General features: G+C 46.7%; 2 protein-coding genes across 11 annotated transcripts in view; one reads left to right on the top strand and one right to left on the bottom strand.

Moving 5' to 3' along the window:
* MAP7D3 (MAP7 domain containing 3) overlaps positions 1-10637 on the top strand; it is a 159222-nt gene extending 148585 nt beyond the window's left edge. For all 9 annotated transcript variants that reach the window (XM_075323750.1, XM_075323749.1, XM_075323748.1 and 6 more), the window contains one exon: positions 5978-10637. In XM_075323750.1, the coding sequence (XP_075179865.1) occupies positions 5978-5985 (8 nt within the window). In that variant the 3' untranslated portion in view covers positions 5986-10637. The remainder of the gene's footprint in view (positions 1-5977) is intronic.
* Positions 10638-13350: 2713 nt separating this feature from the next.
* Positions 13351-24061, bottom strand: part of FHL1 (four and a half LIM domains 1) — a 95265-nt gene continuing 84554 nt past the window's right edge. For both annotated transcript variants that reach the window (XM_075323747.1, XM_075323746.1), the window contains exons 3-6: positions 23720-23894; positions 19494-19663; positions 17535-17721; positions 13351-14197 (exon numbers count right to left, since the gene is read on the bottom strand). In XM_075323747.1, coding sequence (XP_075179862.1) covers positions 14043-14197; positions 17535-17721; positions 19494-19663; positions 23720-23894 — 687 coding nt within the window. In that variant the 3' untranslated portion in view covers positions 13351-14042. The remainder of the gene's footprint in view (positions 14198-17534; positions 17722-19493; positions 19664-23719; positions 23895-24061) is intronic.

Below are 24061 nucleotides of genomic sequence, written 5' to 3'. Positions count from 1 at the left end.
CAAGAGAGGAAAGGGGCGGCAAACCCCTCTTGGCCTGAAAATGAAGCAGGTCCTGTCTAGGTGTTAGCGAAAAACTGGCAGAACAGATGGGGACTACTCGCCGTAGCGTTGAGTGCTCAGGTAGAAACTGAAAAATTCTGTCGCGGAAAATGGCCAGAAGACTATGCCTAGAACCTACAGCTGGTCCGGAAATGCTAGCCCAATGACTGGGCCGTCAGGATACCAGAAGTCCGTTGGTGAAACTGGTCCTCCGTGGTATCGATACTTGCTAGACGATCCTGTGTCTGGTTCTTAACTTCATCTGTTATCTGTGAAGGGACTGAGAACGTGTGAACTCCATCTGGAAGAGAGAGAATGTAAGCAATGACCTATGGATTTAAACATATGCAGTACCTGGCCGGAACCCGAGTAAAGGGCGCGGCTAAAGCTGGTCTAGGCCAAACAATGGTCGGATACTAGAAGTACAATGAACCACCCGAGGAGGGGGGCAGGAAGTAAAACAGACAACATACCGGTTGGTGGACAGAGCCGTATCCTGCTTACCTCGTCTGAGAAACAAAATGACTGCTGCCTCAAGAACGGCGTAGTCAACATACTGTCAGAAAAAACATTACCTCGTGGCTACCGTAGATGAATGGTGTGAGGTAGGAGGAGGTCCCGGGTCACCGGGGAGCGACTAAATGAGAGTTGCCGCTGTGCGGAGTCATGGGGTCCGTGGCTGCTGCGGGGAGTGAATCACACGACCCTCCAGTTGGATGGTCGCGTGCTACCTTACCTCAAGATCTTGTCACACGTATGGTGTGAGGTAGGAGATGGCTGCCGATCGCTCCTGTTAACCCGGATGAGTGGTTGGAAGTAGGGGAATACCTCGGGTCACTGGGAAGCAACCTAATGACAGTTGCTGCCGTACCGCGCTAGGGGTCCATGGAGACCACAGTCCTCGGTTCAGTCGAAGAGTAAGGAGATACCTGACCCGTCAGGTGAGGTAGTACATTTGACTCGCTGGGTCGCAAGCAGGGCAACACATACCTGTTACGGTATCCAGCTTCTGGTCTAGAGAACACTAGCCCCTTGGATAGCGGGCAGGATCATCGATCTTGAATACTGGCACAGAATGTGACAGTTGCTGCCTTACCAGGAGACCACAGTCCTCTCCTCAGTCGAAGATGAAGGAGATGCCTGACCCGTCAGGTGAGGTAGTACGTTTGACTCGCTGGGCCGTGAGCAGGGCAACACATACCTGTTATGGTAGCCAGCTTCTGGTCTGGAGAAACGCTAGCTCCTTGGATAGTGGGCAGGATCGTCGACCCTGAATCCTGGCACTGCCTGCGACAACTGCTGGCGGGCCGCCTCATAGGGCAGTGTTGGATGGAGCTCTCGCCTAGGTCAAAGATGAGCGGAAAGGCTGAACAAGGCACTCAAGCCTGTTGCTGTATCCGGCTTCTGGTTCTGATAAGTGCTGACCCATAGGTAAGTGGGTAGGCTCCTCAAACCACTCTCACCCTGTAGTAGACAGACACAATATAAAGGGTACGTTTTGGAAACACTAGCACACCGGATGGTAGGTAGGTGGATAGAGAAAACACTGGATAGTGGCTACTGGCACTCTGGGAGATGGGCCGACGTATAGAGACACTGGCACACAAGCAAGTGGACAGGTCTATGGAACCTTCAATCTGGATGGTGGACGGGTTGATAGAAAACCCTTTAGCACACTGAAACTGGCAGGTGCAAGTGGAGACCTGACACCCTAAACAGTGGGAAGGTTCACACAACACTGTTACAGTGGTGTGGACAGGTGCGTATAGAAACCCTGTTACACTGAGTAGTGTAAGGGCTTGTGATAACCCTGGTACACCAAAGTTAACAAATGTATTGTAGAAAACGCTGGCCCACGGAATAGCGGGCAGGATCCCCAAAGCACCTGTGTATTGGAGCACACAGGCCTGACACAGACACTGGCACACTGGATAGTGGACAGGTACAGGGGAATGCTGGCACACAGGAGTAGGTCAGTGCCTAGAGAAACTCTGGCCCACTGGATAGAGGACAAGTACGAGGAAACACTAGCACACCAAAGAAGACTAGTACATAAAGAAACACTGGCACACTGGTTTCACTTGCACACAGGTAAAGACTAGTGTAGAGACAAAGCATCTGCACACTGTAACAGACAGGTAGCACCGCAGGGACACTGACACGTAGGATAGAGGACAGGTACCTGGAAACACAGGGCTAAACATGGAACACACTGGAAAAACTGAACAGTTCACGGAGACACTGGAATGATCACGGAAAGGGCCATGTTATGGACCGCCGGGTAACAACGTGTGTAGCGAGATATGAGCTTCTGACTGCTGGGTAGAGCGCCATGATCTATCCGTAACCTGACGGATAACCGGGCTAAGGACAATACTATGGGAAGATCTAGAAAGCTGTAGTGACGTCCGTAATTGGTGCCACAGGCGCATAATACCGCTGGACACATAGGATTAGAAATTAGTGCTACAGACGTATAATACCTGGGAGACAGAATGGCAAACTGACAATGAACACCCAGAAATCAGGAGCACATCTGTGCTAGGTAGGCAGTGAGGAGAGTGTCTGCGAGTGTACATCACAAAGATAGGAGACAATAAAATTGTGCGACATACAGCTTCTTTACAAAGCAGTACCCTAGTGAATGGGCCTGCCCCCTCACAAACAGCACCATGGTGAACAGGCCAGCCTCCTCACGAACAGTACCACCGTGAATGGGCCTGCCCCTTCACGAACAGTACCATAGGAAATGGGCCTGCTTCCGTACAACCAGTACCATAGTGAAAGGGCCTGCTTCCTCACAAAAGGTATCACAGTGAATGAGACTGCGTGTTCGGGCAGAACAGTACCCTGGAGAATGAGCCCTGAGGGAGAGTTTGATGCCTGGTGAGCTCAGAGATGGCGCACTGAATGCTGCAGGGAAGCGCTGGCTGACACCGAGGTCAGGGAGCAGTGGACTAATCACAGCTAGTTGGGTGCGCTGGGTCCAGCACTGCCTGCGGGTGAGCGCAGTGCCGGAAATCGGCGGCGGTGGCACAGATCGCCAGGGAAGAGGGGGTCACGGTGGCGCTAGGAGCGCTTAACCGGTCGGTGGAGCGGGCCTGGTGGCGGCGTAAGCAGCGCTCACCCGGGACGGAGGCACAGGCGTGGCGGCGGCGCTGGGCTGCAGAGTCGATCTACCCGGGGGAGGAACGAACCTCGAGGCGGCGATAGTGCCGCTTACCCGGTGGAGGTGCAGGGATGACGCGCGCCGGAAATTGGCGCCAGGAAATGACGTCAGACGCCGGAGGGGGACTGAGGCCGCAAGGGGCGGGAAATTTGAAAACCCGCGCGGACAGAATACCGGCTGGGGGTGGGCCTGGAGGGCGCGCAGACACTGAGGGGGCCGCAAAGCCGGGGGCTAAATTTTAAAGGTAGGCCGCCGGAGGGGACGCCGGGCCGCAATGGAGCCGGGGGCTAAATTTTAACGGTAGGCCGTCGGGAGGGACGCCGAGTAGGGGACGCCACAGCAGGAGGGGGCGCGATCGGGGGAGCGCGGGGAGGCCGCGCTACAGGGAAGGGAGGCTACAGGGGGCCTGTGGTGGGGACTCTAAGGAAGAGATGGGACCCCCAGACCGAAATGGAGAAGGGGCTGAGATGGGATCCCTCCCCCCCCCCCCCTAACCCGGGACGGGGGAGTGCAGAGTACTGACCTTGAGGTCCCGGCTTGTCCTGAGGAGATCCTGGATATCCTGGAAGGCGAGTGAAGACAATATCGATGGTCGTCCCGGGGATAGTCGAGGGGAGACCGGAAGGGTACCTCTCCATCCTAGGTACGGTCTTCGTCTTCCTACCCCACAATCAGGCTGGGGAGCGAGAGAGTTTGGGGAGGGGGGGCAAGGACCATCCGCCTGTCCCTCTGTGCGGATGCACCCCAAACAGTCTAGAGAGTGTTAGGGGGGTAGGGTCCTGCCAGACAGACACGGAGGACAACGGAAGTGGCGGACGGACCCCACTTCTGTTCGACCGGTCTCTATGTGGGAGAGCAGGGTGAGCGATTACACCCTGTCGCCCGAAGAGCTGTGTCTGAAAAACAAAGGAAGAAGATTAATAAAACACAACAATACAAACCTGAGGGGCTGAGAGCAGCCCCTGCGTGTCCAACCTCCTCGGACACTAAGCAAAAACTTATCTCCTCAGCTCCGGTCAGTGGGTGTATACTGCGGGGGAGGAGCCATCTTTCTTATTTGCATAGTGTCACCTCCTAGTCCCAGCAGCATACACCCATGGTTTCCTGTGTCCCCCAATGAAGCGATAGAGAAAATGGGTTTATTAATTTACTAAATTCCAAGGTTTTTCCACCAGACAAAAAAAAAAGCAAAAAAAACCCTGCATGTTTGGTATCTCTGTAATTGAATAATATTGGCAGGTCAGTCTGACCATAGTGAACATGATAAATAATAGTCACCATGGATTTTAGTCTTTAAAAGAAAGGTGTGAAATCTGCAATTCAGCAGTGTCATTTCCACAGTGCCATCCACAGCAAAATCCACTCAGTTCTCTGCTGAATTAGTTGTGGAAACTCTACGTATTCCCTAACCTTTCATACAGTGATAGCGGTATCCATTTAAAGGGAACCTGTCACCAGATTTTGGCCTTCTAAACTTAACTGAGCATCTTAAGCAGCGCCTGTGCTGCATTCTATTAAGGTGCACATTACGGTCTGAAAACCGCCCCCCCCCCCATAGATCCCAAAATTTCCCCCATGCACATAAATTGTCTGATCTGGTTTGGTCCTAATCTGCGCGTCCTGTCCCTCCTTTCGCCGTCCGAATGTGCTTATTGATGTGGATGATGCGTCAGGCGCCATCCACGTAGGGGAGCAAAATCTCGCGCTTGCACAGAGAACTCGCTGGTTCGCGCAATTGCACCTATGTTTTTGGCTCTGCCTTCAATAGCAGAGCGTAGTGCGCCTGCGCAAAACGGGAATAAGTATGTGCCAGGTGCAAGATTTTGCCAGCCTATATGCATGGCGCCGGAGGCGTCATCCACGTCAGTCAGGGAGATTTTATAAAGATATGTGTGCGGTCTACATGGTTGGGGGGGGTCAGAGGCTAACATGCACCTTTTATAGAATACAGCACAGGCGCTGCTTAAAGGGAAGGTGTCGTCAAAAAAATGTTTTTTTCAATAACTGAAAAAATCTAAAGTATTAATGTTTTAATGTTCTGTTTAAATAATATTTGTTTTTAATTGAGAAAATATAATAAAAAAATTAAAAGTTTGATATTTTCCACTCTTAAACACTGTATGTCGCAGCTGCTGAAATCCTGCTGTAGAGCTACTGTAGAACTAGCTCATATTACAACTGCACACGCGGGAGGGTGGGGGGGGGTGAGTGGCAGAGTGGGGAGCAGCACGCCAGGTTCAGTTACGGTGCAATCACCGCTGCTCGGCACCGGTACTCACCTCATCCATCCCGGCAGGTGACAGGGGGAAAGTTGAGCATACGTTGTGTGCTCCACATAGATGACGCTGATCTCCTCCCTCTGCTGTGATCTGGACAGGTAAGGGGGCGCGTCCAGATGACAGCAGATGTTGTTTCTGTGTTAAGTAGAGGGTCGGAGCCCAACAATGATCTTCTATGCCCAGGGGGCTGCCATAAAGGAGGTGAGTAGCTTGTGTTACAAACACCAAATCCAAGATGGCAGCCCCCAGTGCTTCAGTAAAACTAGAATTAAATAAAAACTAAATAAACAGTTTAATTTCGTATTAAAAATACTTGATTTCATAATCACTATTATTAATACAAAAATAAAAAAAACGCCAGACCTTACCTTTTACGGATTTGAAGGCCAAAATTTGGTGATGGGTTCCCTTTAAGAACAGATTTGATACTGTACTCTTGGATTTTGGCTATAAACTCATTTTAATATTTTTTTTTTTCTTCTTCCCGCAGAGATGTGACCTCTCGGCAGCTCTCGTCCTGTTATTGCACTTCGCTCTCCAGTATTTAATGAAGCCTTGTCGTTAAAAGCTGCTACTTCAACAGATTTCGTAGAGATGCAAGTTTCACCCAGCAAGAGAAGAAGCAAAGGTTGTACGATGACACTTGTTCAGGGAAGCCACGTCGGTGGTGTGGATCCGCTTGTGATGTTGGGCAGTTACACAGGGTCTCAAATATCCTAGTCCTTATTTTATTTTTAACATTGACAGAACTTTTTTCTCCTTATGCAGTAAGTTGTTTTCTCATACCTGTCGATATCTCAACATGACCATTAATGTCATTAGGTTTCCTGTTCTAGAACTTTAAAATGAAAAAAAAATTGAGTTAACACTGGCAGCAATGCCCTTAACATGAGCATGTGAAAACTAACCCCTCAAGAGCTGAAATCTGTTAGCCGTTCAGCATCGTATTGGACCTTCTTTCGTTAGTTCAGACAATACTTGGTAAGTTTACACCATTACTAGTGTTCTTAGTTAATGACTTTCACTTAGTAAGTAAGGCCTAGATGTGACATTAATCAATTTGCACAACCAGTCCATCAGTGTCTTACCTGACGGTGTCTTTGACTCTGCCATGATTAGCCGGTGTGGCACGACATCACATACGTGGCCAGCTGCAACCATGATGCCACTTCAGGCCAGCTAACCGAAAGGGGATCCGGGGATGCCGCCGGGTAAGAGGTAATTCTCACAGCTCCCATCCGACGGCCACAGTTTACAGAGGAGGCTGATGGGCCGGGTGGTGCGAATGGAATTGCACGGATTCTAGGTAAGACTCTTTTGCACAGTGGACGGAGCCATGTTTATCCAGGGGTAGAAATAAGGATCTCCCTTTGACCACAAACCGTGCCACTTTTTTTTCCAAGAGCTGTTTCTGTTATTGCAGCTTAGCCAACATATTCACATATGGCCACTGGTTTTTGTTTTTTGTTTTTTTTGGGGGGGGTGGGATACTTTTTTCTAAATGATTCTGAAATTTAAGAGGTTGTCCATTATCCTTAGGGTAGGTTATAACCATCAGACCGGTTGGTGTCCATCACCCTGGCCAATGGGCTCTTAGCAGATACCGCATTGGTCGGAGGTGCACAGCCAGGACACCACAGCGCCGTACACTTTGTAGTGGTCATTCTTGGGTATTGCAGCTTAACTGAGCTAGAGTACTGAGGAAACAGTACGCATTGTAGGAAATATGGTGTCGCTGCACTGTGTACTTTTCGGGGCCACAGAACCTGTAACAGCTGATCTGTAGGGGTGCCAGACCCCACAGGACAGGTCATCAGTATCTAGGTCTTGGACAACCCCCTTAATGCACTGGTATCGCATATGTTCTAGTGATACCGCTACATCCAGGTCCGTAGATAGGCTCATTTTCTACAGTAATACTTTGGTTCCTTCAATATTTGCCGCTGTGTCACTGTGATGGGACCCTACCTAATTCCTCACAACTTCTGCTCTTGTTCTGATTTTTAAAACATTTCATATTTTTTTTCTATGGTTATGTATTGATGTTACATTTGTAAGTATTATTTTATTGTGTACATAAACAGCAGTATTAGACAACTACTTGATTACCTGGAGGTTTCTGTTGGCATTTTACAGTGATTTTGTTCTCCGTGCTGCAAATCCCCTTGTCATATGTGGGGGTGTCACACGCAGCGCGCCTCAACATTTCAGGCTATCTGATTACCCTCAGCGGGCTGAACACCAGACATATCATTATTAGGATTAGGTATGACGGCTCCACTGATTGACGTCTTTGTTAAGTCAGTGGCATCTTCTAGGATTGTGGCTTAAGTTCCTTAAGAGCCCCCCCACTGTGCTGAATGCAAGGACGCTGGCGGAGAACAGTTATTAGGTGGCACTATATGGATGTATCTACCAGGGTAAGGACTGTTCAGATATTATTGGTTCCCTTTTGGGTGTGCAATGGTTAAGATTTATCAGTTCTCACATAGCTTAACCTGCTTCTTAGGGAAAGGGGCTCCAGAGCCAGATATAGCTTAGGCTAGTTTCACACATCCGGCTTTTCGCCTTATTCGGCGCACGCCAGTACAGTGTATACAGTACAATGGCAGGGCGACAAGCGCCGGTCACATGCTCTCATGTGACCGGAGCATGTGACCCAGAAGTTGCGGCGCTAGCATTGTACTGTATACACTGTGCTGGCGTGCGCCGAATCCGGCAAACCGGCGAAAAGCCGGATGTGTGAAACCGGCCTTATCAGTGCACATGTGGAAGGATTGCAAGCCTAGTGAGGTGTGGTTAAAGGGGTGTCTAGGACTGTGGGTATCGATTATGCCTTTTGTGGCCCTGCAGAGCTTCTACTGAACACGCGATCTAGTCTGGCCGATGTGTTCACCTACAGCATGTGAAGCCAAAATATAGACACGCATGCTGATCTATCCTTACTACCTGCACATTAGCTCGGAGATGGAAGAAGCAGGCAGTGCCAAAACATCAGGGGCAGCGAGTGATTACAACATATCCATGGAGAGTGGTCACTAGGTATATAGGTATTGTGGATCAGAGCTCACTACCGAAGCGGTGATACACCCCAAACAGCCGGTGGCGCTGAGAGAGCTAAAAGTAAAAACAAACTAGGGACCCCATGATTAGGACCGCGCTCTGCATTCACATTCTGTGTTTACAAGATTTTTTTCCTGGATAACCCCTAAGGCCGTATTCCCACATAGCGTTTTATTTGTGCAGAAAATCTGCTGTGCTTACCACCTTAAAGGGAACCTATCACCAGATTTGGAGCCTATAAGCTGCGGCCACTACCAGTGGGCTCTTATATACAGCATTCTAGCGTGCTGTATATAAGAGTTCAGGCCGCTCTGTATAACGTAAAAAACACCTTTATAAAACTCACCTGGGGGTGCTCTGGTCCGATGGGTGTTGCTGCTCTGCGTTTTGGCGCCTCCTCTCTGCTTTAATCTCTGTCCTCCTTTTACCCAGCCCAGTGTGAATGATGTGTTTACGTCATCCACACAGGCCAACATTGCGGTCCTGCGCAGGCACACTGTGATCTGCCTGGCTGAGGGCAGATCAAAGTACTGTAATGCGCAGGTGTGAGGAAGGGTTACAGACCGCTTGCACATGCACTCTACAATACTTTGATCTGCTCTGAGCAGAGCAGATCAAAGTGCGCCTGCGCAGGACCTCAATGCCGGCCTGTGTGGATGACACAGGACACGTCATCCACACGGGCCTGCGAAGAAGGAGGAGGACTGAGATCAAAGCAGAGAGGAGGCGCCGGTCCGGAGACCAGCGACACCCATCAGACCGCTCACCCCACAGGTGGTATAAGTGTTTTTTATGTTCTACACAGCGGCCTCTGCTCTTATATACAGTATTCTGGAAAGCTGTATATAAGGGCTCACTGGTGGTGGCTGCAGCTTATAGTCACCAAATCTGGTGACTGGTTCTTTTTAAGCAAGGTTAATTATTTCATTAAAAAAAAAACCCCATACCTACAGTGTTCAGATGCTGTTGGACTGTGTACTTTTTTTGTTTATTTTAAGATTATAGAGGCCTAAAAAAAAGGCACCAAAAAAATCCACTGTTTACATGACTTTTTTTAAGTGCTGGATCTCCTGTTTACCCAATATTGTAAACAAAAAATAAATCCAGTCCACTTGTCTGTTGAGTGCACAGATCCATAATTTCACCAAGGGCAAAAAGTGAAAAAAAAGCATTCAAGAAATAGTGGTTATTGTTATGTGGACTTTTGTGGATACGTGCAGAAAAAATGCTATATTAACGCTACGTATGAACATGGCCTTAACGTTTTTCTGGCCCACAAAATGTGCACTGGGTTTCCATATGAATGTAGCAGGTCTCAGGGGGATACGTTATCCAAAACGCCTGTTTTTTTTTTTATCAATATAGGAATGTACGACTGGCTTCAGGGTCCCCCTTTATTACTCATAACGCAGGCGGACACTTTCTACACTGATTTGATCTGTTTTAAAGCGACCCCTTTACCTCTATGTGACTATGTGGGGACATTCTGGAAGAAAATGTAAATTCCCTCCAATACCCTGTGAGCGAGTGTGTCGCAGCCTGCATTCTGCAAGTAGCCCCACCGGTGCAATAAATGGCCCGTATGGTGACGGGGGATTTCCTAGGACTTATTATTGAACTTATTTTCCAGGATTTTCACATTAGCCAATTGCCTCATATCCAACACCATACAATAATTTGTGCAATATCCGCACATCCCCTGCATTATGTGTCTGTAATCGTGAGACCTTACAGGAGCCAGGAAACTCTTTATTTAATGAACATGTGGACGTTCCTCATTACAAAGACTCCTCATAGGTTAGGTCGGTTTTGGCTGAAACATTTGCTCATTAGAGGAACGGTTTCATTTGCTAAAATCTCCTTTAGTCTTAAGGTGTCATTGGCCTCCGCTTGGTAGCAGTTGTGACAGAGCAGTGCCTTAGATAAACTATATATATATGTATGTATTTTTGTATAAACACTGTTTAATTCTAGCAGAGACAATCTAACCAGTAAAATGCTTATTTTTTTCTGTATGTGTTTATTTGTTAATTTCCTAGTTACAGCTACTTATGTAAATATATGTGCACTGTTAAATAAACTTTACAAAGTTGAGAAAGTGTGTGCTTTTGTTTGTTTGTTAACCAATCAAATGTTCCATGGATGTTTTTTTATATTGCCTTATACACTGGTCATATATTGATCTGTACAACCATGGGTCTAAAGGCCCTGTCACACACAGAGATAAATCTTTGGCAGATCTGTGGTTGCAGTGAAATCATGGACATATTGTTCTATTTGTACACAGCCACAAACCTGGCACTGATTGTCCACAATTTCACTGCAACCACAGATCTGCCGCAGATTTATCTGTGTGTGTGTGTGTGTGTGTGTGTGTGTGTGTGTGTGTGTGTGTGGGGGGGGGGGCCTTAAGGATATAGGCACCGATTCATCAAGACTTTGTGTTCATGGCAGTCGTGCTGGAGTCAGGCGCTGGATTCATGAAGAGGTGGGCACATCTAGGAAGTGGTGTGCCTCCGTTTGCCATGCTACACATCTCCAGTGAGGGACTGGAGTAAGATTTTTGGCAAAGGTCATCATAAATTAGATAAACTGTGGCATCTTGCCCACTCTTCCTGCTCACTTCGCCGAAACTGACGTGAAAATGCAAAAAGTTGTAATATTCTTTTGCAACTTATAAAGGTGTTTTTATGCCAGATATCTGGCAACACATTTTTTTTTGCCAGTCATTAATTTTATTGGTCGTCATATAATACTACTTTTCACCTGTAGTGGCCACTGTAGGGAAAATGTACAGTGTGACTAATAATATTTATTCATTTATATAGCGCTGTTAATTCCACAGCACTTTACTAACTAACCCAAGCTCATCGCCGAATTAAAGGGGTTGATCACGAATGCCATATTGATGACCAATCTTCAGGATAGGTAACCAATATCTGATTGGTAGAGGTCTGACTACCAGGGTTTAGAGAGATATAAGGGAACTCCGGGCGAGTGCCGCATCACGAACGGTGAGCCCTGGTGCTAGAGAGAGGGGTGCCAAGTCACCTCCTAACACACACCTGAGGCTGATCCTTGCACTCCCTAATGTCCTTATATGGGTCCTTCACTCCATCGCCTAGGCCCCCTCGCTAGTCCTGAATTCACCCTGACTAGTGAGAAGGCTAGCAAGAGCACTAGTCTCACAATACTACGGGGGGAAAATAGACACAAAAAGAAAACACTCCAAGCTCCTCCAATGCAGCTAAAGACCGTATCTGGCAACACATTTTAATGATTTGGCCATAGTCCTTACATAGGTTTTGTATGACCACTAACACATGCCCCAAATCCGTCTGAGTTTTCATTTGGCTTTCCCCCTTGGAAAATGTATTTTCTTGGTTGCTTCATCGGGGAGACACAAGAACCAGGGTTTAAATGCTGCCATCTGGAGGCTGACAGTGAGAATACATCTGAAAGAAAAAAAAAAATAGCTGACTCCTTCCCAACAGGCTACATCTATAGCGGTAGGATGAACAAAAATAACACCCCTGCAAACCTCTCCTGCACTCCTCTGTGTGCATTTGTGACGAAACGTGTAATATAGTTTTCATTCCTTTTTGTTTAGGAATGAATGCAATGAGAAAAGGATTTTACGGTGAGTACCAAAAATCCTTAAGACTATTTTTTGTAATGTTGCAAAAAAAAATTCTCTTCATTGGGAGGGTTTACATGAAACCATAAGTGCCTTGCCCCAAGAAAGATTTTACAGTGAGTACCCAAAATTTTCATTGGTCTATTTGTGGGACACCGCACCTGTGGTTTTCTGTGTTTCCCATTGAAGACTCTGATAAAGAGATTTTATGGTGAGTACCCAAAATCTTTTACATGAACTGGAGCATAAAGTTGCACATAGTCCTGAGAGAGATGCTGTCTGTGCTGTTCCTTTTTTCTCTTCCATGATAAAATTTAAAACTGGAAGTTATAATTTCCTTTTTCTGAAGGGGAGTCCCTACTCAGTCTGTTTAGTCAGCGCTGATTTTACATGGACCTAGGTCTTTTTTCAACCTATGTAACTATCTAGTTGAACCTTCCCCCACCAGTTCTACATTTTGTCCCGAAGTCATTTATAACCAACAATGTTGTGTGTAGTGAGGAAATCATCCAGCCCTGATATAAAAGCTGTTCTAGTATCTGCCATTACTACCTCTTGTGGTCGGCATTCCACAGTCTGACTGCTCTAACTGTAAAGAACCCTTTCCTATTTAGCTGTCGGAATCGCTTTTCTTCCACTCGCAGTGAGTGCCCTCTGGTCCTTAGTACTGTCTTTGGAAGGAATAAGTCATGTGCCAGTCCTTTATATTGACCACACATGTATTTATACATATAAATGAGATCTCCTCTGAGACGTCTTATTTCAAAGCTAAACATATGTCAATGTATGGACAAGCCCCTACTGGTAATAGATGGAGATTGATTAGGTGGAAAGGTGCACTGAGTGAATGTGCTTGCTTTGAACAGTCATCTTGTGCTCATAGATTCCATTTTTAAGAAGTCACCGGGTCAAAAGTGACCAGTTTCTGCTGGCGGACTCGATAAAAAAAAAAAAAAAAGCCCATATCTCTTGAACCGTGCGGTGGACTTAAATGCAGCAAATGGGAAACTCAGGAGCGGGGTGATTATAATAAGATACAAACAGTGGCTACTTTTGACTTGGCGACTGGTTCCCTATGAAACGTTTAGTGCAGTTTATGTGCGGTCTATTTCATCCTATAATAAGACACTGTGCAGACAATGATTCCTTTAGTGCAGGCAACAGACAGAAGTAGAGGCTTTATTGTGTTTATTCATACATATACATCCATAGCAGGCATGCTTGTAGGAGATGTACGGCCAGAGCTGTCATCATATACATCTAATTATATATATAAAATTCTACAGGTTTGTCATCACATACAATTCTGCAGTAATGTTACATTGCCATCAGTATAAAATGTTCATGCAGTTGCAATAGTCTGCAGCCTGCGGCTCTCCGGCTGATGTCCAGAGTTGTAAGAAGGTGTCTGCTTTTTCCCCCCTGATTAGCGCCCCTTTTGTCCCATGGCTGTTTCGGATATTGCAGCTCAACCCCATTCACTTGAATGAGAATGACATGAAATACCAGACATGGCCTATAAATAAAAAAAGGGCATCGTTTTGCCCCGAATAACCATTTTTGTAATTTCCAAGTGTCCAAATTTCTAGTTTCTTAATAGTTGGAGAGCCACAAGTTGCACATTACTGGCCTAAAGCTTTTTTTTTTTTTTTTAAATTATTTTTAATGCTAATCTTTTATTAATTGCAGCTATAAGATTTCAGCGTGCATATATATACGTATTGATTAGAATATACATTGTCAGGTCAATTATTTCATAACGAGCTCATTTAATAGTCAAATATCATGCATATTCATAATAGTAGTTTACTAATTGTAAATTATAACAATGCGGTTCTGGGTCCGGCATGTCCTCTTAAAGCTTCTTGGCACAGTCAGGACAGTAGATCTGCTCCTCATGACGTACAAAACGCTTGTTAGCCAAGGACAGAGAGCACTTCTTACAATTGAAGCAATACTCGTGCCAACAATGCCCTTCATAATTCACCACGTTGGATCCTTTTCCAAACCCTGTAAAAGAAGGTGGTTCTATTAACACATCACTGTTATGGCAGATTGGCAGTGCCGTTTCTCTAATTTTACATTAATTATAGTGCCCTGCTTTGCATTTGTTTAGGGTACTAAAAAGAACCCCAGTCTATAGCTGAATTACTGATGTAAAAAAAACAAACAAAAACAAATTGTGTAAAAAAAAAAAAAACTGAGCTGCCGCATATTTCCCGTTATGTTCTGTCACCCCGCTGCAGAGATTTACATTAGTGATGAGCGGGAACTACGATGCATGGGTGCTCCGTACTCATAACGAGCAGTTGGTGCTAGGATGGGCGCGACTCGTACACAGAGTATAGTCAAAGTCAACAGAGAACTCAAGTATTTTCCCTCAAGATCTTCCGAAAAACTGCTCGAGACTTCCATTATACTCTGTACACGAGTCGCGCCCATCTGAGCATCCAACTGGGCATCACAAGTATCAAGCATGGTAGCGCTCGCTCATCACTAAGGCTATGTGCGCACTTACCGGATTTTGCCGCGGATTTTCCGCGGATTTGCTGCACGTTTCGCTGCAGAAAATGTTCATAACATCTCTGCAGTGAATCACCAGCAAATCCTATGGAGAAAAAAAATCCTTTGCGCACTGGGCGGAATTTGACAGCTGCATGTTTTGCTGCGGGATTCCCGCAGCAAAAACAAGTGCATGTCACTTCTTTTCCGCACATCGCTGCGGGATTTCACTCCATTGACTCCAATGTTAATCATGAAATCCCGCAGGGAATAACGCAGGCAGCAAATTCTGTGCGGTTCACTGCGTTTTCCTGCGTTATTCCCTGCGGTATTTCGCAGTTTACCTCCGGTAATGTGCATCGCTTGTCTGCGGTTTGCAGGGAAGTGATGTCATTACAGGAAGAGGAAGCAAAGCAGAGAGTAAACACACACACATCACAGACACACACACATCACAGACACAGATAGACATCACAGACACATAGAACACACATAGAAAGAAAACGGAAATATAGAAAACAAAGAACGTGGGCTCCGCTGCATATTTACCTTCCAGCCGAGGTAAGCACACAGCGGCGGCCCGGTATTCTCAGGCTGGGGAGGGAGAGGGGCAGGGTTAATGTCCCCCGCCTCACTCCCTCTCCCGCAGCCGAGAATATCAGCCGCAGCTGCCCCGGCACTGTCGCATGCATTATGCGGCAGCACCGGCGTGTCCCCGGCTCTTCTTGCTGCCGTGTAGCAGTGGCAGCAAGGTAATACAAGGGGTTAATGATGGTGGGGGACCACCGCCATTAACTCCAGGCTTGATCATGGCAGCGTCTATGTGACAGCTGACATGATCAACCCGTAAGTAAAGTGTATAAAACACACACACAGAAAAATCCTTTATTTTAAATAAAACAAACAAGCCTCGTTCACCATTTTATTAACCCCTCCCGCACCAAAGCTCCGGCGTAATCCACCGCTCCGGCGTAATCCACAGGTCCTGCGCTGCTTACATCCAGCCGCGACTGTCACAGACACAGCGCTGAATGAATGCAGCAGACAGCAGAGGTAATTACCGGTCATTTCCCACGGCCGGTAATGTGAACTCACTGCCGACCGTGGGAAATGCAGCGATCTGTCCTCTATCTATCTATTATCTATCTATCCCTCTATCTATTCTTCTGTCTATCTATCTACTATCTCAGAATTAAATGACTTTTTTTTTTTCTTTTTCAATGTGCTTTATTGCATTGAATGCAATAAAGCACATCCCAACCTGCACGCGGTAAAACCGCGGCAAACCGCATGCTGTTTTCGGGTGCGGTTTCCCGCGGTTTTTTACCGCGGGTGCGGTAATCTTTGAGAGCATGCGGAATTTTCTCAAGAAAATTCCATTTCCCAGTGCGCACATAGCCTAATTCACATGTCTTTATAAGTGCTGTATGTGAAATCTCTGTAGTTAAACTGGTTGTTTCATCAGTCTTTTCTGGGGGTGAGCACCTTCACCCAGATGCCACCAAGCCCAACGCTGCAGTATTTGAGATTTGCTGAGCTATGATTGGCAGATGTCTGGAGGAGAGCACACACCCCCCAGGAAAGATTGTGAGGAAACGCCCAGGTGGACTGCAAACAGAGATTTCACATATTGCACTCCAAATTAAATAAATGAATATCTCTGCAATGGAGTGACACAGCGCAAAACCAAAGAGAGTAGCAAAATCAGGGGACATCAGGGATTTTTCATGTGACAGGTCCTCTTGAATAGATACTGAATCTAAAATTTGTATCACTGTATATTTGATACTTTTTTTCAGTATGAGAGTGCAATTTATAATCAATGCTATAACCCTTGTGCGCCTTCTAGTGGTAATTTTTGGCAGACAATTTTAGCACTGAAAGTTAACATGACATAAGGTTTGTTTTCTGATCTATAAAATTTAAAAAAAAAAAAAACACACTGAATATCCAGCCAGGGACTATACATTTTACATAACTAGTCTGAGAAGTTTCCCCTCTATAGACACACACACACACACACACACACACACACACACACACACACCACACCGAGCTGTCAATTTTAAGGCCATGTGCCCACTTGAAATCGTACCGTGGACATTTCTGCAGGTTCACGCAGCAACTCCCCGGAATCCGCAGCTATCCTTTGATGCGGAATTGTTGCGGGAAACAGTGTGGATTTTGTGCAGAACTCCTGCGGATTTCCCGCCCTGTGTCTCCATAGTGGAAAGGCAGGAATTCCGCATGAATAATTGACATGCAGTTACATGCGGCTGCAGGAAATCCGCAGCATTGATACAGAACTCCCCAAATCCCATAGGAGTGTCTGTACTTGCATAAACCTGCGGATTTATCTGGAAAATCTAGAAAATCTGTGGGTTTTCCGCAGCAAAATCCGCAGGTACGTTCTACCGTGGGCACATGGCCTAAGAGTTCCGGGCGGGGAGAAATCATAGGAGACCTGCCCTAATCAAAGGCTGGATTTTCATAGTGTGTTTTCGGAGTAGAATATACATGCGTGCAATAAAGCTCCAGTTAATGCTGTCCATCGCATTGGCAGCCCCACATCCGGCTTTAACCTTGCTTTATTGCACAGCTCTAACATAACTTGCACTCAGAAGGTTAGATGCAAAAAGAACGTATACTTTAGGAATACCCTTTTAATGGATTTTCAATTACCAAGATATGCAAACAGCTTGTGATCGATGAGGTTAATGCTGCTCCCGGGTGCATCGGGTTCTGCAGCCAAGCCCAGCTGGCCGCTTCTGTGCCCACCCAGTTTCACGGTCAATGGTAATAATACTTTCAAAAGTAAAATGCATGGCGCATTGCTAGTCAGTACCTGTTATTGGGTTGTTACAGCCAGAACACTTCTTGGCCACAAAACTCTTGTAGCAATCCACACAATAGTAGTGATCCTCAACAGCAGTGAAACGCTGGCCAGCTAGCTTCTTGTTGCACGTTTCGCACACAAAACAATCACCATGCCAGGGCTGATCTTGATAGGTTATCCCTCCAGATGTGATCAGCTGGAAAACAATGCCCATAATGTTCAGGCTCCAACACAAATTTCATTTCAGGGGGTAATATAGCTCCAAAGTTGCACATTGTGTGTCTGGTATTGGAGCTTTGCTTGAATTTGGCTGCAGTAATAGACACAACCCATGAACATGTACAGTGCTGGCCAAAAGTATTGGCACCCCTGCAATTCTGTCAGATAATATTCAGTTTCTTCCTGAAAATTATTGCAATCACAAATAATTTGGTATTATCATTTAATTTGTCTTCAATGAAAAAAAATTGTCATAAAGCCAAATTGGATATAATTCCACACCAAACATGACAAAAGTATTGGCACTGTTTGAAAAATCATGTGATGCTTCTCTAATGTGTGTAATTACCAGCACCTGTAACTTACCTGTGGCACCTAACAGGTGTTGGCAATAACTAAATCACACTTACAGCCAGTTGACATGGATTAAAGTTGACTCAACCTCTGTCCTGTGTCCTTGTGTGTACCACATTGAGCATGGAGAAAAGAAAGAAGACCAAAGAACTGTCTGAGGACTCGAGAATCCAAATTGTGAGGAAGCATGAGCAATCTCAAGGATACAAGTCCATCTCCAAAGACCTGAAAGTTCTTGTGTCTACGGTGCGTAGTGTCATCAAGAAGTGTAAAGCCCATGGCACTGTGGCTAACCTCCCTAGATGTGGAAGGAAAAGAAAAATTGACGAGAGATTTCAACGCAAGATTGTGCGGATGGTGGATAAAGAACCTCAACTAACATCCAAACAAGTTCAAGCTGCCCTGCAGTCCGAGGGTACAACAGTGGCAACCCGTACTATCCGTCGGTGTCTGAATGAAAAGGGACTGTATGGTAGGATACCCAGTAAGACCACACTTCTTACCCCGAGACATAAAAAAAGCCAGGCTGGAGTTTGCCAAAACTTACCTGAGAAAGCCTAAAATGTTTTGGAAGAATGTTCTCTGGTCAGATGAGACAAAAGTAGAGCTTTTTGAGAAAAGCCATCAACATAGAGTTTGCAGGAAAAAAAAAGAGGCATTCAAAGAAAAGAACACTGTCCCTACAGTCAAACATGGCGGAGGTTCCCTGATGTTTTGAGGTTGCTTTGCTGCCTCTGGCACTGGACTGCTTGACCGTGTGCATGGCATTATGAAGTCTGAAGACTACCAACAAATTTTGCAGCATAATGTAGGACCCAGTGTGAGAAAGCTGGGTCTCCCTCAGAGGTCATGGGTCTTCCAGCAGGACAATGACCCAAAACACACTTCAAAAAGCACTACAAAATGGTTTGATAGAAAGCACTAGAGACTACTAAACTGGCCAGCAATGAGTCCAGACCTGAACCCCATAGACACCTGTGAAGAGATCTCAAAATGGCAGTTTGGAGAAGGCACCCTTCAAATCTCAGGGACCTGGAGCAGTTTGCCAAAGAAGAATGGTCTAAAATTCCAGGAGAGCATTGTAAGAAACTCATTGATGGTTACCGGAAGCGGTTGTTCGCAGTTATTTTGGCTAAAGGTTGTGCAACCAAGTATTAGGCTAAGGGTGCCAATACTTTTGTCTGGCCCATTTTTGAAGTTTTGTGTGAAATGATCAATGATTTGATTTTTGTTTCATTCTCTTTTGTGTTTTTTTTCATTGCAAGCAAAATAAATGAAGATAATACCAAAGAATTTGCGATTGCAATAATTTTCAAGAGGAAACTGAGTATTATCTGACAGAATTACAGGGGTGCCAATACTTTTGGCCAGCACTGTATGGCACTGAATACTCACATTTTTGCACTTTACACAGTGCTTGGCAAACTTTTCCTCATGGCAGTTGACACAGAAGATATCGGCTCCTTTAGGGAAGAAGCTTCCTGCTCCTATGGACTGCTTGCAGTTGCTACATGTAAAGCATTCCTCATGCCAGGCACTTCCCTTATACTCCACATTCTGGCCACCTGTGACAAAAGAAAGAAAATTGCAGAACTAGATATAAAGATTTATGAAACTTTCAAGGATTTGCTGATTAAAGGGAACCTGTCAGCAGAAATTTTGCCCTAAACCTAAAAGATTCCCCCTCTGCAGCTCCTGGGCTGCATTCTAGCAAGGTTCCTAAAGTTATTCTGCCCCCTTTTAGATCAAAATAAATAGTTTATAAAGTGGAACCTTTCAGTTTGAAAATCTTGTTAATGGTACACGGGGGCGGGCCGTCTGTTGTCCGTTACTGTCCCTCCTGCCGCTTTAGGCCGTCCCCCAATGCTCATTTACATACCTCAGGACACCGCCCAGTGCGTCCGAGGTCTCGCGCATGCGCCGTGCCACTGTAGCGGGACTGTGCACAGTGGGACCGCTGGTGACGTTGCGCGGGGACGTTGCGCAGGCACGAGATTATGGGCGGCACTGTGATTTTCATCAGCAAGCTCCCGCCCATAATCTCGTGCCCGTGCTTTCCCCTCTGCCTCCACCGTTCTGCGCAAGCTCTGGCCAGATGACCCAACGTCACCTCTTTCTCATCTAGCCCTGGAGCAGGAAATAGATGGGAGGAGCGGAGCAGGACACCACCGATCATCTGGTCATCTGGCCAGGGCATGCGCAGAACGGTGGAGGCAGAGGGGAAAGCACGGGCACGAGATTATGGGCGGGAGCTTGCTGATGAAAATCACAGTGCCACCCATAATCTCGTGCCTGCGCAACGTCACCAGCGATCCCACTGTGCACAGTCCCGCTACAGTGGCACGGTGCATGCGCAAGACCTCGGAAGCACTGGGCGGCGTCCTGAGGTATGTAAATGAGCGTTGGGGGACGGCCTAAAGTGGCAGGAGGGACAGTAACGGACAACAGACGGCCCGCCCCCGTGTACCATTAACAAGATTTTCAAACTGAAAGGTTCCACTTTATAAACTATTTATTTTGATCTAAAAGGGGGCAGAATAACTTTAGGAACCTTGCTAGAATGCAGCCCAGGAGCTGCAGAGGGGGAAACTTTTAGGTTTAGGGCAACATTTCTGCTGACAGATTCCCTTTAACACTAAAATTGTGAGTGAATCAATCCAGTACATCCATATTCGGTGGACAGGAGCCCTTCAAATTGCCTCCTACCCATCGGTATCCCAGCTGCCGCTTCTGATTTCAGCGTGATGTCATTATTGCAATGTGACGCATGCGTGACATCATGATGGGTCTCCATATCAGAAGAGGCAGTGTAGCTTCCAGCAAAAAAGAAGGATCGCAAGGATCTCACAGAATACTGAAGTGGCTGCTGGTCCACCTTTCATCCTTTCTAATTAACATCCAAGTGTAAGCTGTCCCTTATATGTATAGGTAAAAAGGGATTTAAAGGGAACCTGTCAGCAGAAATTTCGCCCAAAACCTAAAAGATTCCCCCTCTGCAGCTCCTAGGCTGCATTCTAGAAAGGTCCCTGTTATTATTGTGCCCCATGTGAGACCAAAATAAAGACTTTATAAAGTGGTACCTTTTTGTATTCAGATTCTGTAAATGGTACACGGGGGCGGGCTGCCTGATGGCCGTTATTCTGCCTCCTGCCGCTTTAGGCTACTTTCACACATCCGGTTTGAGCCCTGCGGCTCAATCCGGCTGTGAAAACTATGCAACGGATGCGGTGAAAACACCGCATCCTTTGCATAAGTTTTTACATGCGGCCGGTCCGGTTTTTTCCGGTTGCGGCATGCTACTGAGCATGCGCAGTGGAAAATACCGCATGCGGCGACCGGATGCGTTTTTTTCCGCATCGCGCCGCATCCGGCCTCCATAGGGATGCATTGAAAAATGCGCCGCAGCGGCCGGATGCGGCGCGATGCGGTGTTTTTTGCCGGAGCAAAAAACGTTGCAGGGTACGTTCGATCCGGCCGCCGCATCGGCTAAATCTGCCGCATGCGGCAAAAACCGGACCGAACGCAAGCCCCTACGGCACAATGCGGCACTAATGTAAGTCAATGCAAAAAAAAAACGCAATCGGCGTTACAAAAGCCGGTTGCGGTTTTTCTGCAGAACGCCGTATTGTGCCGCAGAGCAAAAATCCGGATGTGTGAAAGTACCCTTAGGCCGTCCCCCATCGCCGTTTTCCATAGCTGTGGACGCCGCCCAGTGCTCCACAGGTCCCCGCGCATGCCCAGTGCTCATCTCTCGTGGATGAGCACTGTGCCCAGTGTCACCGCTGGTGACGTGCGCGCAGGCTTTAGATTATTGGCGGTGCTGTGATGTTTATTACCAAGCAACCGCCCATAATCACGGGACCGCGCTTTCCCCCTCGGCGTCCTTCGTTCTGCACAAGCGCGGTGCTGCTGACCCCACGTCACCTCCTTCCCATCTTGCCCTGAGGCAAGAAATAGGAGGTGACGTGGGGTCAGCAGCACCGCACTTGCGCAGAACGAAGGACGCCGAGGGGGAAAGCGCGGTCTCGCGATTATGGGCGGTTGCTTGGTAATAAACATCACAGTACCGCCAATAATCTAAAGCCTGCGCGCACGTCTCCAGCGGTGACACTGGGCACAGTGCTCATCCACGAGAGATGAGCACTGGGCATGCGCGGGGACCTGTGGAGCACTGGGCGGCGTCCACAGCTATGGAAATCGGCGATGGGGGACGGCCTAAAGCGGCAGGAGGCAGAATAACGGCCATCAGGCAGCCCGCCCCCGTGTCACATTTACAGAATCTGAATACAAAAAGGTACCACTTTATAAAGTCTTTATTTTGGTCTCACATGGGGCACAATAATAACAGGGACCTTTCTAGAATGCAGCCTAGGAGCTGCAGAGGGGGAATCTTTTAGGTTTTGGGCGAAATTTCTGCTGACAGGTTTCCTTTAAGGTTCTTGGACCCCAATGCAAAATCTGTAAAGTGCCTATCTACTGTGTGCCATTTTATAATACTGGTGAGTGCTGCTCCTTTCCTCACTGCACTCCCAAAAAGCTATATCTCTACTATAGGTTCAAGGCAAGAGGGCTCTTAACATTGGAGTCAATGGAGAATGGATCCGTTAAGGGATTGCTATTTATCTTCCATTTGAAACAGATCCTGTAAGAAAAAACCAGATCGTTACAAATGCAAGAAAAACGGATGCTAGATAGCTATCGATAACAGACTTGTCTTCACATACTCCAATGTTAAAAAAAAAAAAAATTGGATCCAGTGGAAATCAGTTACTTAACAGACAAAAAAGTTGTTTGTGCACAACTTATTTGCCAATGGATCTGCAGGATCTGTTCTCATGAATTCTGTAAAACATAATAATAGCCAGGTTCTCGCATAGCGGCCGCAGGGTAGACTTGTGATGCACATTTCCAGTATGAGTTGCAGGACTGTGCGCAGTGATGCACATTTCCAGTATGAGTAGCAGGACTGTGCGCAGTGATGCACATTTCCAGTATGAGTAGCAGGACTGTGCGCAGTGATGCACATTTCCAGTATGAGTAGCAGGACTGTGCGCAGTGATGCACATTTCCAGTATGAGTAGCAGGACTGTGCGCAGTGATGCACATTTCCAGTATGAGTAGCAGGACTGTGCGCAGTGATGCACATTTCCAGTATGAGTAGCAGGACTGTGCGCAGTGATGCACATTTCCAGTATGAGTAGCAGGACTGTGCGCAGTGATGCACATTTCCAGTATGAGTAGCAGGACTGTGCACAGTGATGCACATTTCCAGTATGAGTAGCAGGACTGTGCACAGTGATGCACATTTCCAGTATGAGTTGCAGGACTGTGCGCAGTGATGCACATTTCCAGTATGAGTAGCAGGACTGTGCGCAGTGATGCACATTTCCAGTATGAGTAGCAGGACTGTGCGCAGTGATGCACATTTCCAGTATGAGTAGCAGGACTGTGCGCAGTTTACCATAAACTGTGACAAATCCATGGTCCCTAGGGGCTATATGCCCAGTTTTCCTTTTAGTGTGCAGGACAGTGTTTGATCATAGACTTCTTGATTGCTGACCTAATCATGCTGCTTTAGGATTTTCAGTTTTAATAGACCTTATTGTGTGTTGTGGATTTACCGGGCTGGATCAGCTTGTGGCACCCGGTGCAGCGCACGGCGTCCTCCCGGGTGGCACATCTAGAACACATAATTTTATTGTCTTTGAAAATGAACTGTTCGTTGGCGAGAGGATGGTAGCACTTGGCACAGCGGAAGCAGGTATCATGCCAGTAACGGCTCTTGTAGTGCAGCTCCTGTAAATAAGCAGAAAAATGCAGAGATCAGCTCCGTCTATCTTTAATGTTTGCAATTCATTTTTATATGAGGGGAACCAGATGCTGGCTGACTGCAATGCTGAAAAAGTATGACCCCCATCACTGGACACCATTTGACAAAGAATGTAAAGACTAGGGGGCTCCTG

Source organism: Anomaloglossus baeobatrachus, chromosome 9 (genome assembly GCF_048569485.1).
Source record: "Anomaloglossus baeobatrachus isolate aAnoBae1 chromosome 9, aAnoBae1.hap1, whole genome shotgun sequence".
NCBI classification, from domain to species: Eukaryota; Metazoa; Chordata; class Amphibia; order Anura; family Aromobatidae; genus Anomaloglossus; species Anomaloglossus baeobatrachus.
The sequence above is the reverse complement of the archived record's forward strand: the minus strand, read 5'-3'. Positions and strand labels throughout refer to the sequence as shown.